Source organism: Nyctereutes procyonoides, unplaced genomic scaffold (genome assembly GCF_905146905.1).
Source record: "Nyctereutes procyonoides isolate TBG_1078 unplaced genomic scaffold, NYPRO_anot_genome, whole genome shotgun sequence".
Taxonomy (NCBI): Eukaryota; Metazoa; Chordata; class Mammalia; order Carnivora; family Canidae; genus Nyctereutes; species Nyctereutes procyonoides.
The window spans coordinates 36862941-36880244 of NW_026575020.1; the positions used below are offsets into that span (position 1 = coordinate 36862941).

Here is a 17304-nt window from a genome sequence, read left to right on the forward strand (position 1 = left end):
CAGAGGAAGAAGTAGGCTCCCTGCAGGGAGCCCAATGCAGGACTCCATCCCAGGACCCCGGGAGCATGAACTGAGCCAAAGGCAGCTGCTCAACCACTGAGCCACCCAGGCGTCCCTCCACCTCCCCTCTGTACACAGGGAGGGCCTGGGAACCGAGCTCTGCCATTCTTTTCCCCTGACTTGGCCCAGCCCTGGGAGGTGCTGCATGGAAGCTAACTTCCCCTCCCCCAGCCCCTCGTGGGAAGCCCTCTGTCTGCCCCCCACCAGCCAAGGTCTGCCATGTTGTGGGGCTGTGTTGAGACGTGCACTTCTTCCTCCCCAGGGCTTGGCGGCCATTCCGGCTTCCATCTTCTACAGCAGGCCACATCAGAAGCACTTTGACCACTATATCCGCTTCTGTTTTGTGAAGGTAAAGGACGGGGTGTCCGAGGGGAGGGCGGGCCTCCTCCAGACCCCTGCAGCCTGTTGGTGGTGTGGGGAGAGGGGTAGGACCCATCTGTGTCCGCACAGGATGAGTCCACACTGCAGGCCATGGATGAGAAGCTGCAAAAATGGAAGGAAGAGCTCAGGCCCTGACGTCGCCTGCTCCACCCTGCCCCACCTGGTTCCTGCTTGCTCTTTATCTGGGTTTCAGCCATTCCCAGGTTGGGTGTAGATTGAGCCTGAGCCTCCTTCTCTGTGTCATGGGATGCCCCCTTTCATGGAAGAAAGGAAGAGCCCTCTTTCTTGGTCCTGGTGGATTCACGAGCACCTCCCACAGTGCCTATATTCCTGTCATGGTGGTGAGGTGGACCTGACCTGGGCCTCTCCCTGCTCCTCCCTAGATTGGGTCATAGTCTTGGGCCCCCTCCGTATTCTCCCCAGACTTGCCTGGGACTCAACGGACAGAGTCCATCAGTGCACTGGTCTTGAGCCCCAGCCCTGCACTGGCCCCAGCGAAGGCTCCAGCATCCCTCTCTTTTCTTATCTAGTTCAATAACCTTGGGAAGTAGTAGTCTTTATTTAGGCTTGAGTCCTCCAAGCTAGTACTCTTAACCCATAATAAAGTTTTAAGTTATTCCGGCTCTTATTTGCTCCTTCTCTCTGCTTCACGCCGTGGTGCTGATCGCTGATGGGGACTTGGGGAGAGTGGGTGTGGAAGGCGCCTCCGTGGAGCTTAGACTCCAGCCCCTCTTTGTACAGATGTGTTTTGTGGAGTCAAACAGAGGCTTAGAGGCTTAGAAAAGGGCAGAGACTGGGGACTTGTCCAAAGTCACAGTTAGTGGGAAAACGGGCTTAGAACTTAGGGCTCAGATGGGGGGTCAGGGGGTGTCTCTGTAGCATGTGTACATGTGTATAGGAGATGGGGGGCCTCAGCTGAGTGTCTACACAGGCCTATCCCACAGGGGTTAGAGTGCAGGCCAGGAGGGCCAGGGAGTTTAGACAGAAGGGGAAGGAAATAGCTCGTTGAATTGTGCACCCCCATGTGCCACAGGCCTACATGCCCACCATCTCGTTGAACAGCCCTCTGAGATGGGAGTTACTATCTGCGTTTTAACAGTGAGGAAGCCACTTTGGAGGTGATGTGACCTGGCAAGGGTAGAAATGGGTTTGTTCCCAGGGGTGGGCATCTCACTGGAAGGCAAAGATGTAGCTCCAAAATTCATCTGGAAGATGATGCTGGGAACTTGAAGTTGGATTACATTGCAGATGCATGTGCTTGCTCATATGATACATTTAATTGGGGGAGCCGGGGGTGCCTAGGTGGCTCAGTTGGTCAAGCATCTGCCTTTGTCTCAGGTCATGACCTCAGGGTCCTAGGTTCGAGCCCCCCACATCAGGCTCCCTTCTCCCCCTGCCTCTGCCCCTCCTCACTGCTCATGTGTATTCTCTCTCTCTCAAATAAATAAATGAATAATTTAAAAATAATAATAATTAGTGGAGCTGATGGGAACATATAATCAAATGTATTTAGTGTTTGTTCCTGGTTCTTGGCACAGAGCTCCTAAAACCCTTGAAATTCCCTGAGAGCTAGGACTGTCTTTTGTATTCATAATAAGCCCCTTAGACTATGTCATTAGAGGGTCAGAGCTTCCAGTACCAACCCCAGGCCCTGATGGAGGGGAGAGAGACCAAACATTGAGTTCAGTTACTTAATTTGGCCAATGATTTAATCAGTCATGCATAGAGAATAAAACCCCATCTAAAAACCCTGAATCTGAGGCTCAAGGAGCTTCCAAGTTGGTGAGCACATCCATATGCTGAGAGGGTGGTACATCAGGAGAAGGCACCTTCCTCTCCCAAAACCTTATTTTGTGAACCTCTTCCATGTGGCTGTTTCTGCATTGTATCCTTTATGATGGGAATGTAAATATAGCACCTTCCTGAGTGCTGTGAATCATTACATGGAATTATTGAACTCCAGGGGAATGCTGGAATTGCCCCAATATGTAGACACCCAGGCAGAACTGTGGGTAGCCTAGAGACCCCACTTGTTGCTGGTATTTGAAATGGGGGGGGGGGGGCGATCTTATGGAACTGAGCCCTTAACCTATGGGATCTCCACTATCTCTGAGTGCTTCTTGTTAGAATTGAAGTGTGGGATACCCATCTGGTATCGGAGAATTGCTTTTGCTTTGTTTCTTTGTTTTTTAATTTCTTAAAAGATTTTATTTATTAATTCATGGGAGAGAGAGAGAGAGAGAGAGAGAGAGAGAGGCAGAAACACAGGCAGGGGGAGAAGCAGGCTCCATGCAGGGAGCTGGACACAGGACCTGATCCCGGGTCTCCAGGATCACGCCCTGGGCCGAAGGCAGGCGCTAAACCACTGAGCCACCCAGGGATCCCCTTAATTTTTTTTTAAGATTTTATTTATTTTTTCATTCATGAGAGACACACACAGAGAGAGAGAGGCAGAGACACAGGCAGAGGGAGAAGCAGGCTCCGCACAGGGAGCCTGACATGGGACTTGATCCCGGGACTCCAGAATCATACCCTAGGTGGAAGGCAGGCTCTAAACCACTGAGCCACCCAGGGATCCCCTGGAAAATTGCTTTTGGATCGCATTATGGGCTGTGGCTTAGCACACTTCCCTCTCTCCCCGTCCGAACCATGACTCGGTACTTAATCCCACAGTTCCAAAGTCAAGAAACAAAATACAAGCTCAGGGGATCCCTGGGTGGCGCAGCGGTTTAGCACCTGCCTTTGGCCCAGGGCACAATCCTGGAGTCCGGGGATCGAATCCCACTTCGGGCTCCCGGTGCATGGAGCCTGCTTCTCCCTCTGCCTGTGTCTCTGCCTCTCTCTCTCTCTCTCTCTCTCTCTCTCTCTCTCTCTCTCCCTCCTTCTCTCTCTCTCTGTGTGTGCCTATCATAAATAAATTTTAAAAAATTAAAAAAACAAAACAAAACAAAATACAAGCTCAGAGGCTCAGCTTTGGAGTCCCTTGGCCAAGAGACCCATAGCCTGATGGCAAGAAAGTCCCTGGTGGGATAACCCCATAGATTTCATGGGTAGAATCCCCACTCCCACCTGCAAAGTTTCCATGTCTCCTGAACCAATCTAAAATCTGCCCATAACTCAAATCTGTGACTATAGAAGTTCCAGATCTTCAATTGAGTAACCTCAGCCAGCTTGAGAGGGCAGATCTGCCTGAGATGTATAAATGATTTGACTTCTCATTCAGAGGGGAGGGAGAGGCTGGGGAAATAAACACACCCCTTGGAATGTTAACACATACACTGAATTAGAAATCTCTCCCCAGGTACCTGGCTGTCTTAGTCGGTAGAGCATGTAGCTCTTGATCTTGGGGCTGAGTTCAAGCCCCACAATGGGCCTAGAGGTTACTTAAAATATATTTTTAAAAAAGAAAAAAAAGAATTTTTTCAATTAAAACGTTTAAAAAAGGGGGCACCTGGTGGCTCAGTGGTTGAGTGTCTGCCTTTGGCCTAGATTGTGATCCCAGGGTCCTGGGATCGAGTCCTGCATCAGGCTCCCCAGAAGGAGCCTGTTTCTCCCTCTGCCTATGTCTCTGCCTCTCTCTCTCTGTGTCTCTCATGGCAAAACAAAAAAAAAGAAGTTAAAAAAAAGAAATTAATCTCTCCTCTATTCAGTTGTAAGCTCCAAATCAATGTCTGCCTTTACTTACCATTGTGTCCCTGTTCCTGCCTCAAAATAGGCCCTGCTCAATAACTATTTGTTGATTGAATACTGACTAAATTTAAATATTTTTTTAAAGATTTCCTTTATTTATTTGAGAGAGTTCCCACTTGGGAGCAAGAACCAGCGTGGGGGGCATAGGGAGAAGAAGAAGCAGACTTCTGGCTGAGCAGGGAACCGGACATGGACCCCCCCAGCACCCCAGGATCATGACCTGAGCCAAAGGAAAATGCTTAACCCACTGAGCCACCCAGGTGCCCCTCAAAATTATTAATATAAAATAAAATTATTTACATAAAAAAGCTTAGCTCATTCATGGCTGGCAGGAGTGTAGATGGTCTAGTCACATCAGAAGATAGCTTGGCAGTTTTTACAAACCTAAACATAGCCTTAACTGTCCTATCCAGCAATCTGGCTCCCAAGTATTTACCCAAGTGCATTGAAAACTCCTGTCCACGCAAAAACTTGCATATGAATGTTTATAGCAGCTTTATTCATACATAACTGGAAGCAATCAAATATCCTTCAGAAGGTGACTGGATAAACAACAGGCATATCCATGCAATGGAATTGAGCAATAGAAATAAATGAGCTATTAAGCCATGAGAAATCATGGAAGAAACTGAAATGCATATTGCTTAATGAAAATGTTTCTTAAAAGGCCACATACTTTCTAGGGCTCAGCTGGTAGAGCAAGCAACTCTTGATCTCAGAGTTGGGAGTTCACCCCCACCTTGGGTATAGAGCTTATTTAAAATAAATAATTAAAAATAAATAAAGGGATGCTGGGTGGCTCAGTGGTTGAGCATCTACCTTCAGCTCAGGACGTGATTTTTTTTTAAATTTATTTATGATAGTCACAGAGAGAGAGAGAGAGAGGCAGAGACATAGGCAGAGGGAGAAGCAGGCTCCATGCGCCAGGAGCCCGACGTGGGATTCGATCCTGGGGCTCCAGGATCGCACCCTGAGCCAAAGGCTGGCGCTAAACCGCTGCCACCCAGGGATTCCCCTCAGGGCATGATCTTGAGGTCCAGGATGGAGTCCTGCAGCCAGCTCCTTGCAGGGAGCCTACTTCTCCCTCTGCCTATGTCTCTTCTCTCTCTGTGTCTCTCACGAATAAATAAAATAAATTTTTTTTTTAAAAAAGAAGAGGGTAGGTGGAACACAGGATTTTTAGGGCAGTGGACATATTTTGTACCATAATGTAATGGTAGATACATGACATGTCTCTGCCCAGACCTGTAGAATGTACAACACAAAGAGTGAACCCTAATGGAAACTAAGAACTTTAGTTAATAATACTGTATCAGTATTGGTTCATCAAGTATAGTAAACGTACACAGTGAAGCAAGATGTTAAGAGTAGGGAAAAATGAGTGGGGGAGAAGAGTTATATGGGAACTTTTGGTAAACCTAAATCTGCCCTAAAAAAAAAATGTTGGGGCACCTGGATGGCTCAGTGCTTCAGCGTCTGCCTTTGGCTCAGGTCCGGATTCCGGGGTGCAGGGATCAGTCCCGATCGGGCTCCCCGCAGGGAGCCTGCTCCTCCTTCTGCCTACGTCTCTGCCTGCGTGTCTTTCACGAATAAATAAATAAAACCTTTAAAAATAATCATAATAAATAAATAAAAGATAAAGTATGTTAATTAAAAGAAAGAGTAAATGAATGCATCTGTAAAAGAACTGGATTAAATTCTCTCCAAGATCATTTCCTTTTGGGCTACAGGGTCTCCACGTAGAATAAAATCGAGCTGAGCTTTAAGTGTCGCGCTCGTGCAGAAACGGAGCGCGGCTCTCCAGTCGTCCAAGGACCCCCCTCTGGACCCCCAAGGAGGGCGACAAGACCTGCGCGCGCCACCTGCGCCCCCGCTTCCCGCGCGCGCGCACCGCCTTTAGTCGCCTAGGCCACGCCCCCGCGCGCCGCGGGCCCTCCGATTGGGCGGCTCAGAGGAGGTGTAGCCGGAAGGGGTGGGCCTGACTGGCAGGGCGTGGCCGACGGGGAGCGGCGAACATGGCGGAGCGCGCGAAGAAGCGCCCCTGCGGCCCGGTAGGTGGCGGGAGGTGGGGTCCCGGGACGGGACTGGGGGTGGGGGCGCGAGGACGAGCCGCGAGGGGGCCCGTGGAGGGGCCGGGCTGCGCCTCCTGCTCCCTGCTTGTCGCTGATCCGAGGCCGGGAGCGCCGAGGGGCTGCATGTTCGTGGCCGCGTGCGCCCCTGTGAAAACCGGGGTGTGGGTGCCGGGGTCCCAGCCAGGGCCAGCTCAGCGTCAGGCACATTGCTGGAGCCCCTTGCGGCTCCTCTGACCCGGGCGTGGATTCAGGAGGTGGGATCCTGCCCGCCATCTCGAGCCCTTTCGTGGCGTATCTCTTCTGACTCCCAGGGCGACAGTGGGAAGGTCCTCTCCCCCTGGGCTTCAGTTTTCTCCTCTCTCCTGTTAGATTTCATTCAACCGCTTACTGCTTGATGTAATAAGTGCTCACTATGTGCCAGACCCGGTCCTGGGCACTGTAGCATGGCAGGTCCTTGCCTTCCCACGTTCTCCCAGCCGTGGCAGTATGGGGGGTTCCCTGGTTTCCTCACCACCCCCATTTATAGGCAGGGGACAGCTGCCAAGCAGGAAGTGGGACCCACTCACAGCCTCACACCTACCTGTACCTGTTTCCATTGCTACTCTAGGGTGAACATGGCCAAAGAGTCGAATGGCGAAAATGGAAGCAGCAGAGTAAGTAAGGGTCTGGAAGGGAGGGGATCTATTCAGCCTTGCGGGAGGCCACTCTAGCAGTGCACTGCTGAACCTTGGGGAGAGCCTCCAGGTTTGTCCCTCTGGGCCCCACAGCACCCAAAATGGGAAAGAAGGGGCCGTGGAGCCTCCTCGCGCTCCTCACTAAGGTCCAGGCTGACCCTACTTGGGAGGGCACCCTCTCCTGGACTGGTCCATATCCCTCCCCCTCCAAGTCCCTCTCCACTCCACCAATCCAGAGGTTCTCTTATCCAGAGAAAGAAGAGAAAAAGAAGTGGAAGGATCTCAAGCTGATGAAGAAACTGGAGCGGCAGCAGGCACAGGAGGAACAGGCAAAGCTCCAGCAGGAAGAAGAGGCAGCTGCACAGAGGGAGGACCAGGGTGAGCAGGCTGGGTCCTGGGCAGGGACGAGCATGTCATATCTGGAAGGGACCTTAGAGACAAGTGGGTCCAGACATCTTGTCCTGATGGAGAAATTGAGGCCCAGAGAATGGGAAAACTGAGTCCTAACCTCCTACATAGGTAGATTTCAGTCCTTTGAAGCATAAGCATCACATATCATAACTATATACCTTCACTCATCATCATAATGATAGTTATTTTTTTACCTTTTTATTGAGCACTTTCTGTGTGCTTTAGTCTAGTTTTTCATTTACTTTTTAAATTTTTATTTATTTCTTTAAGGAAGCACTACACCCAACTTGGGCTTGAACTCACAACCTTGAGATCAAGAGTTGCATCATCTTCTACCGACTAAGCCAGCCAGGCGCCCCTTATTTTGATAATAAGAATTTATATTTTTTTCTCCTTAAATAATACCTGTTCAAAATAATCCCCCTCTCAAAATACAGAAAACTCTAAAGAAAAATCCCAGCAAACACTGCAGTGAAAGTTTCTCCAGAAGTTTAGAGGGTATATAGATACAGTTTTACAAAACTGAGACCCAAACCTTAGAAGGGTTAGGGTGTCGTAACGTACCCTCTCAGCCCATTGGTTACCACTGATGATGGTGACAATGGGGACAGAAACTGAGCATGTCAGCTGTTTCAGCTAGGAGGGAAGTCCTTCATGGGTGCTCCCTTATGTGCCTCCCTTTGGGCGACTCTGGGAGGGAGAATATGGTGGCCCCTCTGGAGCTAGACAGCCTGAACCCATATCTCAGCTGTCTTGCCTTCTGTGTGACCTTGGGCCACGTGTTTGATCTTTTGGGGGTCACAGGTTGCCCACCTATCGATGGAGATCACTGTAATACTTCTTAGGGTTAGGGTGTAAATGCACACATAAAAGGCCCTAATAATATTAGCTCGCTTTATTATCCCCATTTGACAGCTGGAGAACTGAGGCAGTAAGGGGCAGAGCCGGTGTATAAATTTAGGCCAGTGCCTCTAACCACCTCCAGCCTTGCCCAGGGATGTGCCCTGCTCATGAGAGCCTTGGGGAGCAGTGGGTATATTTTCCTCCAGGGTAGATTGAGGCCTGGAAAGGGGAGTTGGATCTATTTTGCTGGCCTCAAAATTCCTCCCAGAGGGAAAATTCTCTAACTCTGGGTTTGGGGGAGGGGGTATATGTGGGAAGCACCACCCTAGCCTATTGAATGACCATGAATGCCCCTCCCCTGTCCAGGTCGGCCTTACACCCTGAGTGTAGCCCTTCCAGGTTCTATCCTGGACAATGCCCAGTCACCAGAGCTTCGCACCTACCTGGCTGGCCAGATTGCCAGAGCCTGCACCATCTTCTGTGTGGATGAGATTGTGGTGTTCGATGAAGAAGGCCAAGATGTCAAGTGAGGGGCCATCTGACAGGGCATCGGGGCTCAGAGAGGAGGGAGGGATTGCCAGCATTGACTTTGCTTCATCCTTTTCACTGCCTGCTTGCCTGGGCTGAGACTGCTGCCTGAAATGCCCCCAGTATATCTGGTGGGAGGAGTCACAAAGCAGGGGCACTGCAGAGGTCAGATTGGGTGGAGGAGCTCTCGAACGAAGTACAGTAGATTCTGGAAGCCCTGTCTTTCTCTCTCCAGGACTGTGGAGGGAGAATTCAGGGGAGTTGGCAAGAAGGGACAGGCATGCGTACAGCTGGCCCGGATCCTGCAGTACCTGGAGTGTCCACAGTAAGGGGGTGAAGGGCAGACTTCCCTAAAAATGATGTGGAGGAGGGGGGTGGTCCAGGTGCAGGTCAGGCAGGAGGTAGCCTCCCCTGGGAATTTCCTGAGATCCATGTTCTTTACTAGGTACCTAAGAAAGGCATTCTTCCCCAAGCATCAGGATCTCCAGTTTGCAGGTAAGGCTGGAGGGGGTGCTGACCCCCATTTTTCATGGATCATTTCCCCCCCCTGAGAAATTGCTGTGCAGCTGAGAAAACAGGCCCAAGCAGGGCAAGGCCTATGCCTGGTGGCAAGCAGCAGATCTGTGGCAGCCCTGGAACTTGGGCCAGGCCTCAAAGGTTCCTGCCATACTACCGTGTGCTTTTGCACCTCCCTCCCCACAGGGCTTCTGAACCCCTTGGACAGCCCTCACCACATGCGTCAGGATGAGGAATCTGAGTTCAGAGAAGGCATTGTTGTCGACCGGCCCACCCGGCCAGGCCATGGGTCCTTTGTCAACTGTGGCATGAAGAAGGTAGGAATTAGAAGAGTGGGTTGGGACACAAATTGCAGACACACCCTGACCGTGGAAAGCCGGCAAGGTCATGTGAATGGGGAGCCCTCGACCCAGGCATCTGTGCCTGCAGTTCCCCCACTGATGTAGATTCGGGCCAGAGAAGCTCCTAAGACAGGGCAAATTTACTCTCTTAAAAAGTAAATGAAAAAAAAAAAAAAGTAAATGAACAGGGATGCCTGGGTGGCTCAAGGTATGATCCCAGAGTCCCTGAATCGAATCCCGTATTGGGCTCTTTTCATGGAGCCTGCTTCTCTTCCCTCTTCCTATATCTCTGCATCTCTCTGTGTGTCTCTCATGAATAAATAAATAAGATCTTTAAAAAAAAAAAAAAAAAGCAAATGAACAGAAGGTAGTTAGTATTCTCATGCTCAAACCCAGTCCAACCCAACCACAACCCTACAAAAAACAAGTTCAGAATCCCTCTGGGGCAGCTCCAGCAGGATGCAAAGCTGTGCTGGGATCGGCACATCCGCCACCTGGTTACTCTCAAGTCTTCTGGAGGCAGAGACAGAAACTCTTCAGTGTGTAGGGTCCTCTCCTCTCAAAAACAGCAGATCAGAAATGACCGGCTAAATGCACACCAGGATGACCCAGACCCAGACAAAAGGAGAAAACTGGAGAAACCTCAAAAGGAAAAGAGAGTGTGTATCAGGGCATCTGGGTGGTGATCTCCCTGTTCAGGGGGAAGTCTGCTTATTCCTCTCCCTCTGCCTCTCTCCCTCCCCCTGCTTACACTCTCTCTTCTCTCTTAAATGAATAAATAAAACCTTAAAAAAAAAAAAAAAAAGGTACCCTATCCTGAATTCAGAGTTGGCACAAACATGGACATGGGTTGTCATTTGTCACAGCTTGCACTGACCTCATGCCGGGCCCTGGGCAGTGTAACAGGAGCTATTTATGGAGAGTTTGCTGTTTGACAGAGGAGGGAACCAAGGCTGGGAGAGGTTACGTGGCCTGCCGAAACTGCTGTAGCTAGGAAGTGGCACAGCCACATCTGTTCAAAACATAGAAGATTAGGCTTTCATCTCGCAAAATACTTTCTGCTCTGTGCCAGGCCTAGAGTGTTCATCTTTACCCAGTGTCCTGTGGTGGTTGCTTTGCACAAATGGTCTCTCACTTTTTTTTTTTTTTTTTTTTTTTTTTTAAGATTTGTTTATTTGAAGCCATCTGGGTGGCTCTGTCAGTGAAGCATCTGCCTTCAACTCAGGTCATGATCCCAGGGTCCTGGGATCGAGCCCCACGTCTGTCTCCCTGCTCAGTGGGGAGCTGGTTTCTCTCTCTCCCCCTGCCTGTGCTCTCTCTTACTCTGCTCTTTCAAATAAAAAATAAAATCTTTTTTTAAAAAAGACCCCACTGAATGCAGAACCCAAAGTGGGGCTCCATCCAAAGACCCTGGGATCTTGATCTGAGCCGAAATCCAGTCAGCTGCTTAACTGACTGAGCCACCCAGGTGCCCCACGAATGGTCTCTTGAGAACAATTCTGGCCCAGGTGCCAGAGAAAGGGGACAGAGGTTGACCTGGACCCCTCAGGAACCACTACCCCCTCCCCTGGCATCTGGGAGAGCAGTGACCCCTGCTGGCTCTTTGGGGGAACAGCACCCATTTCTCCTGGCTTCTCCCCAGGAGGTGAAGATTGACAAGAACTTGGAGCCTGGACTTCGCGTGACAGTTCAGCTGAACCAGAAGCAGCTCCCAGGTATCTGGAAACTTCCCAGCCTGGCCAGCCTGAGGGCTCAGAGCCACCTCCTGCTACCTCGTTGTCCCTCACCCCATCTTCACAGCCTCCATGCTTCCTCTCCAGAAAGCAAGACCTACCGGGGAAAGGTTGTGTCATCACAGGACCCTCGCACCAAAGCCGGTCTCTACTGGGGCTATACGGTCCGGCTGGCCTCCTGCCTCAGTAAGAACAGAGCTTCCTCCTTGAATGGCTGACCTCCGTCTGAGAGGCCACAGAGAACTTTGCTTGACCCAAAAGGCAGACCATAGTCCTTGCCCTGCCACCATGCTGTGTGTCCTTAGGCAAATGCCTTTCCTTCTCTGGGCTTTGGGCTCCCTGACTGCACTGCCTGGAATTCTGTGAAGGACCTCTGAGGAAAAGGATTGTGGTTCATTATTCATGTCTGCTGTGAGGTTGGGAATAGGACAAAAGGACTAGATAGGTCAAAGGTGCCCTGTGAGTTCTCAGAGCTCCTCCCTACCCACCATCCACTTGGTTTCCCCAGGCTAGCACAGGTGTGCTTTCTCCCTGCTCAGTCCTGGGCTTGCCAGGAACAGTGGGGCGGGGGGGGGGGGGGGGGAGTGGCTGGGCACCACTGCCTTACCTGAATCCCCTTCTCCACCCTGCCCTCATATATGTACACATGCAGCCAAGTGGCTGTGGCATTGAAGCAGGACCCCCACTGAACTGGTCTCTCCCCCAGGTGCTGTGTTTGCTGAGGCCCCCTTCCAGGACGGGTATGACCTGACCATTGGGACATCAGAGAGAGGCTCGGATGTGACCTCCGCCCAGCTTCCTAGCTTCCGGTGGGTACAGCCTGGGGCAGGAGGAATGCAGCTGGGGAAGGAGGAGTGCAGCCAGAAACCTGTCTGCTGGGGCGGAGCTGTACAGACTGGGCCCCTACTGTGTAGGGGGCGGAGAGCTCTGGGAAGCTGCCTTCAGTGTGGCCATGGTGCACAGTGACTGATCCCTCCTGTGGGTACCAGGCATGCTCTTGTGGTGTTCGGGGGCCTCCAGGGCCTGGAAGCTGGAGTGGATGCTGACCCCAACCTAGAGGTGGCTGAACCCAGTGTCCTCTTCGATCTGTACGTCAACACCTGCCCTAGCCAGGGCAGCCGCACCATCCGCACCGAGGTGAGCCTGCTGCCTCTCAGCTCCAGCCCCAGGCTGTTCTCAGGTTGTTGCCAGGTTCCTGTCTGAGCTGTCCAAGCACCTCTGCCCAAGGCTGACTTTAGCCAGCCTTCTCTGAAGATGGTTTCCTTACAGCCTTGGCCTCTCACCACAGCAGATTCCAGCAGGGACTTGGGATGAGTGAGCTCGGACTTAAGACTCCTGGGTGCTGGTGCCCACCCAGCTGTTCCCAGGCTGGGTGGCCCAGGAGACCCTGGGCAACCTGGCTCTGGGCCTCGGTTTCCTCAGCTGTACACTCAATGTTCCACTTCCTTACATGGGACAGTGTTGGGCAGGGCAGCCTTCCCTAACTGTGCCTCGCTGGCATCTCAGTCCTGTGGGGGGCAGTATGCAGCCAGCTCTGGGAGCCTCAGTCCTGGGCACCCATGGAACCCATAGACCCTCTTCTGAGGTCTGCACACTAGAGGCATATGGCTTCCAGTAGTCTCAGAGTGGTGCCTAGGCAGGTGGGCTGCCCTAGTCTGTCCAGGGGGCCACACCCTCCTAGCCAGAAGCCCTGCACCCACCCTGTCCTGGGGGCTGAGAACACCCCTAATCCTGACCCTGAGCCTGGGAGGCAGGGATGATCATGAGCACATTTTACAGAGAGGAGAGGCAAGGCCCTTCCCCAGCAGGGCACACAGCCAGGATGGGGCTGAGCCTGTTCTTAACATCCTTGGTGCTCTGTGGAGGGCACCAAGCCCCTGGGAGTGGGTCCTGGGTGGTGGAGCCCCATAAGGTGAGGAGCTGTGCACCTGCTGGCCTCCCAGGCCCCAGCCCACTGCTGCACTTCCCCTCCAGGAAGCCATCCTCATCTCCCTGGCCACCCTGCAGGCTGGCCTCAGCCAGGCGGGTGCCCGGGCCAGCTGAAGGTCCTGTAGGGCCAAAGACAGCGAAGCAGCAGCAGGGAAACCAGAGGTTCCTGAGGTCCCCCAGGACAGACGCAGCCAAGACTTGTCTCCAGAAATCACCACCTTTTTAATGCGACCCAGCCCCTACAGTCTGGCAGGGTGACACCTTCACTTGCTGCCTACAGTGATGGCCTGGAGGCTGCCTGTCCGTGCCAGGATATTGGGTACGAAGAGCAGCCCCGAGGCCCGCTCGATGCTTTCGATGGGCACGAGGAAGCGCTCCAGTGGGACTGCCTCATCCACCGGAGCATTGGGCATCACGTAGGAGCGGAGTTCGATTTGCCCGCCAGCCGCCTCCAGGATTAGGACTTTGAAGAAGTGGGTCGGCACCGCCACGTGGTTCTTGCCAATGACCTGATACTTCACGTAGGACTTGCCGTCGGCCTCCGTCCTGCAGACAGACCCAGAGCTGTGCCTCCAGGAAGCCTTCCCTGACCTGACTTCCAACCTATGTCAGCCTGTAGGACTGCCACCCTCTTAACGAGGCTTCTGGGCTCTTCTGGGCTCCCCCAGGAGGCTGGGAGCCCCCTGCAGGGTAGACATTCCCTTACCCTGTTTTCCTCAGGCCTACTGGGCCAAGCAAGGGTGGGTGGTGGCAATAAATGCTGCTGAGAGATTCAGGCCTTGTGGGCATTCACCTTCATTCGTACAGACACATGATCACTGGCCACCTCCCCTGTGGTGGGGGAGCTTCAAGAGGCTAAGGCACATGACCCAGAATTCCCAGTGCCATCACAGGGCCTGGGGTCCAGAACACAGGATGAGGGACTTCCAGTCATCCCCTTGGCAGGGTCTACGCCATTCCAACAGTCCATAGGAGGCACCTGCTGATTATCAGTGTCTCGGCTGGCCCATCCTAAGCACTCACTACAATGACCTCCAGCACCCCACTTTACCCCTAAGCAACCACGAGGTAGGTAGTAAGTAGCTGTTATCCACATTTTACAGGAGAGAATATGGAGGTCATTTGCCCATGGCATCCAGAGACCAGGTGGTAGGGCCTGGGTTCTCTCTCAGACCTGTGGACTCCAGAGCCAGCGGCTTCCCCACAACCCTTTGCCTCCCTGATCTCAGTCTTCATTGGGCCAGAAAAATCACTGAGCATGCCCAGGGGAGCTCGGTCCCTTCTACCTAGGAGGCAGGGCTGCAGAGAGACAAGAGTGAAGGCTCAGGGTCGAGGAGGTGGAGGTCACACCGTGGCTCCAGGAGAAGGGTGAGGAGGGTTGCTCTAAGCAGAGCAGACAAGGCAAGAGCCTGGTGCTAGCTAGGCTTTTCTATCTGGACAGAAACAGAGTCAGGTGCATGTGGCAAGAAGTGAGAAAAGAGAGGAGCAGAGACATGTTTGGGGCCTGGTGCCGGGGGCAGGAGAGACGATCCAGGTGGGTACCCGACAGGTCTCGCTACAGTCCTGGAATTCGGGGGCCTGAAGCACAGAACAGACAGACATGCCAAGAAACCAGATGACATGACCTGGCACTGCACGAGGACCCAGAGGCTGAGGCAGGCCTGGATGCTGTGAGTGGCAGGAGGGCCTCTACTGGATAGGAGAGACCCTGGCATCCCGGGGGCCCCCCAGTTCGAGCCTTACCTGGGCAGGAAGAGCGGCCCTGTGCACACATAGACATTTTGGTAGGTGCGGGTCAAGCTGCGGCTGTACTTCTCCAGGTTGTTCCAAGCATTCTGGTTGAGGTGGGGCACCTGGTTGGAGAGGTGGGGCTCAGGGAGACTGGCTGGGGTCCTTCCCCTGTTGTCACATGGGAAGGAATTGGCACCAAACGGGGACAGTCCAATGGGGAAAGGAGTGGGCAAGCATGGGGTGGGCAAGTGTGCTGAGGTAACAGGTTCAAGGAGGGAGACGCCTTTAGGCCACCTGGCCATGAGGGTGGAGCCAGAAACCGTTTCTCACCCCCAAAGAGCCACACTGAGGAAAAGGGGCAGTTCTCCCTCTTCAGAGAGAGAAACAAGCCTCTCCTCCTGAGCCCTCCCTCCCCCCATGCCCAGGAGCTCTTGGGAAGGCCAGCTCTCCAGCCCTACCCTCTCCTTTCCTCTCCAGATCTGAAGCACATGCAGAGCCCAGCTGGGGCTGCTCCTGACTTCCCGCTCTTGAGCATTCCAGTGTCTGGTCAAATGGGCAGGGAACTGCAGCACTTGGAGAGCAGAAGTCCTAGGAGCCTCATACCCCATTGGCTTCACCCAGAGCCCAGGGGGCAAGTCTCCAGGCCCTGCTCTGCGGAGGGCACACAGTGATGGCTACCAGCTGACTTTGCAAGTTACTTTCCTTTGACTCCTGGGAGGCAGGCAGGGTATGGACGATGGCTGAAAGCTCAAGGTCCTCTAGACAGACTGCCTGGGTCTCCTGCTGTGTGACAATGGGCCAGTCACTTTGCCTCCCTGTGCCTCAGTTCCTTCATTACAGCTAGCATGCATGCATGCTGAGTGCATGCCGGCCAGGAAGCGAGCTCTGTACTTTTGTGTGCATCGTCTTCTTTCTCCGCGCTACTGCGAGGAAACAAGCTCAGGGAGGTGCCCAGAGGCGCACTGTAGAGGTCGGACTGCAGAGCGGGTGTTGGGTGCCCCGTGCTGTGTACCTCCCGCCCGGGGCGCGCGGGGTGAGCAGCCAGGCACCTGACCCGGCGCCCGCACTCGGCAGCTTCGCAGCCGAGGTTCGGAGAGGCTCAGGGGGGCGAGCGCGGGCGCTACCTGCGGCGCGACGTTGCTCAGGTAGAAGGTGTCCTCCATGGCCTTCTGGCTCCAGCGGTGGTTGGCGGCGGCGGCGAGGTGGCCGCGGTCAAAGCCGCTGCCGCGGTAGTCGGCGTTGGTGGCGCGGTGGTACGCGTGCACCGAGTCGTCCTCGCGGAAGTCGCACGAGCGGCGGTCGCCGTCGCCGCGGAGCCGCTCCGGCCGCAGCTGCTCGACCACCCAGAGCGCGCCGCGGGTGCGCGGATCGTAGCACAGCACGTACGACTCGCGGCTCTTGAGCTGCGCCAGCCCCGGCAGCCCGTACTTGGCCAGCTCGCTCGCGCCCGCCGGGGCCCCGGGCTTCGCGGGCACGGCGGGCAGCTCGGCCGCCGCGGCCATGGGCAGCACGGGCAGCCGGCCCAGCAGCCCCGGCGCCGCCCGCGCGTCCGCCCTCCGCCGCCGCCAGCCCTCGGCCGCCGCGCCCAGCCCCGCGCCCAGCGCCAGGGTCAGGGCGGCCCGCAGCGCCTGCATGGCGGGGAGCGTGGCCCGAGCGCCGGTGGAGCGCAGTTCCCGGCGCCCCGGGGACGCCGCGACCTCCGGCGCCCGACCTTCGAGGCTCTTAAAGGGGCTGCGCAGGACTGCGGGGCCCACCGCGGGGAGGGGGTCGGGGAGGGGCGTGAGAGCGGGGGATGGCCGCCCCTTCTACTCACTGACGCTTCGGGGAACTGGGGACCCCAACGGAGTGGGCGAGGCCTGGCGCCGAGCTGACGTCCCGGCGCCCTTGCTTTGCCGTTTTAAGACGCGCGGAGGGGGTGGGCGGGAGGGCGTGCCACCTCCCCGGCTCGGCTCGTGATTGGCCGCCGCCGCCCAGCCCCGCCCTCCGCCCAGCCCCGCCCTCCGCCCAGCCCCCTCGGGCAGCAAGGGGCCCCTCTGCGCGGTGGTAGGAGCTCCAACTTCAGGAGCGCCAAGTGTTACGTACTGAACTAAACCATTTCCAGTACTAGACTTAATCTTTAAAAGAGCCTTGAGAGGGATCCCTGGGTGGCGCAGTGGTTTGGCGCCTGCCTTTGGCCCAGGGCGTGATCCTGGAGACCCGGGATCGAATCCCACGTCGGGCTCCCGGTGCATGGAGCCAGCTTCTCCCTCTGCCTATGTCTCTGCCTCTCTCCCTCTCTCTCTCTCTGTGACTATCATAAATAAATAAAAATTAAAAAATAAATAAATAAAAGAGCCTTGAGAGGGAGTCTCTAGTTGGCAGAACAAGGAGACAAGGCCCCAGGTCTGACTGACAC

At 54.3% G+C, this 17304-nt stretch overlaps 3 protein-coding genes across 9 annotated transcripts in view; 2 read left to right on the forward strand and 1 right to left on the reverse strand.

Moving 5' to 3' along the window:
* Positions 1-1064, forward strand: part of KYAT1 (kynurenine aminotransferase 1) — a 35845-nt gene extending 34781 nt beyond the window's left edge. For all 7 annotated transcript variants that reach the window (XM_055316695.1, XM_055316714.1, XM_055316675.1 and 4 more), the window contains 2 exons: positions 323-409; positions 511-1064. In XM_055316695.1, coding sequence (XP_055172670.1) covers positions 323-409; positions 511-576 — 153 coding nt within the window. In that variant the 3' untranslated portion in view covers positions 577-1064. The remainder of the gene's footprint in view (positions 1-322; positions 410-510) is intronic.
* Positions 1065-6092: 5028 nt separating this feature from the next.
* On the forward strand, positions 6093-13361 carry SPOUT1 (SPOUT domain containing methyltransferase 1). The gene is made up of 12 exons (XM_055316764.1): positions 6093-6182; positions 6811-6856; positions 7130-7255; positions 8498-8657; positions 8895-8984; positions 9105-9154; positions 9362-9492; positions 11159-11231; positions 11337-11435; positions 11956-12058; positions 12239-12386; positions 13224-13361. The coding sequence occupies exons 1-12, from the start codon at positions 6147-6149 to the stop codon at positions 13290-13292; spliced, it is 1131 nt and encodes a 376-aa protein (XP_055172739.1). The 5' UTR covers positions 6093-6146; the 3' UTR covers positions 13293-13361.
* A 64-nt stretch (positions 13362-13425) lies between these two features.
* Positions 13426-16792, reverse strand: ENDOG (endonuclease G). Its single transcript, XM_055316777.1, has 3 exons — positions 16034-16792; positions 14922-15031; positions 13426-13724 (listed from the first exon to the last, which is right to left on the reverse strand). Exons 1-3 carry the CDS (start codon positions 16541-16543, stop codon positions 13442-13444), a joined length of 903 nt encoding a protein of 300 aa, XP_055172752.1. The 5' UTR covers positions 16544-16792; the 3' UTR covers positions 13426-13441.
* Between the last annotated feature and the right edge of the window lie 512 nt (positions 16793-17304).

Coding starts and splice junctions, on each gene's coding strand:
- ENDOG (XM_055316777.1), bottom strand. CDS start 16,543: ATGCAGGCGCTGCGGGCCGCCCTGACCCTGGCGCTGGGCGCGGGGCTG. Junction 15,032..16,033: donor TGAGCAACGTCGCGCCGCAG/GTAGCGCCCGCG, acceptor CTCTCCAACCAG/GTGCCCCACCTCAACCAGAA. Junction 13,725..14,921: donor GGGCCGCTCTTCCTGCCCAG/GTAAGGCTCGAA, acceptor GTCTGTCTGCAG/GACGGAGGCCGACGGCAAGT.
- SPOUT1 (XM_055316764.1), top strand. CDS start 6,147: ATGGCGGAGCGCGCGAAGAAGCGCCCCTGCGGCCCG. Junction 6,183..6,810: donor AGAAGCGCCCCTGCGGCCCG/GTAGGTGGCGGG, acceptor TTGCTACTCTAG/GGTGAACATGGCCAAAGAGT. Junction 6,857..7,129: donor GCGAAAATGGAAGCAGCAGA/GTAAGTAAGGGT, acceptor TCTCTTATCCAG/AGAAAGAAGAGAAAAAGAAG.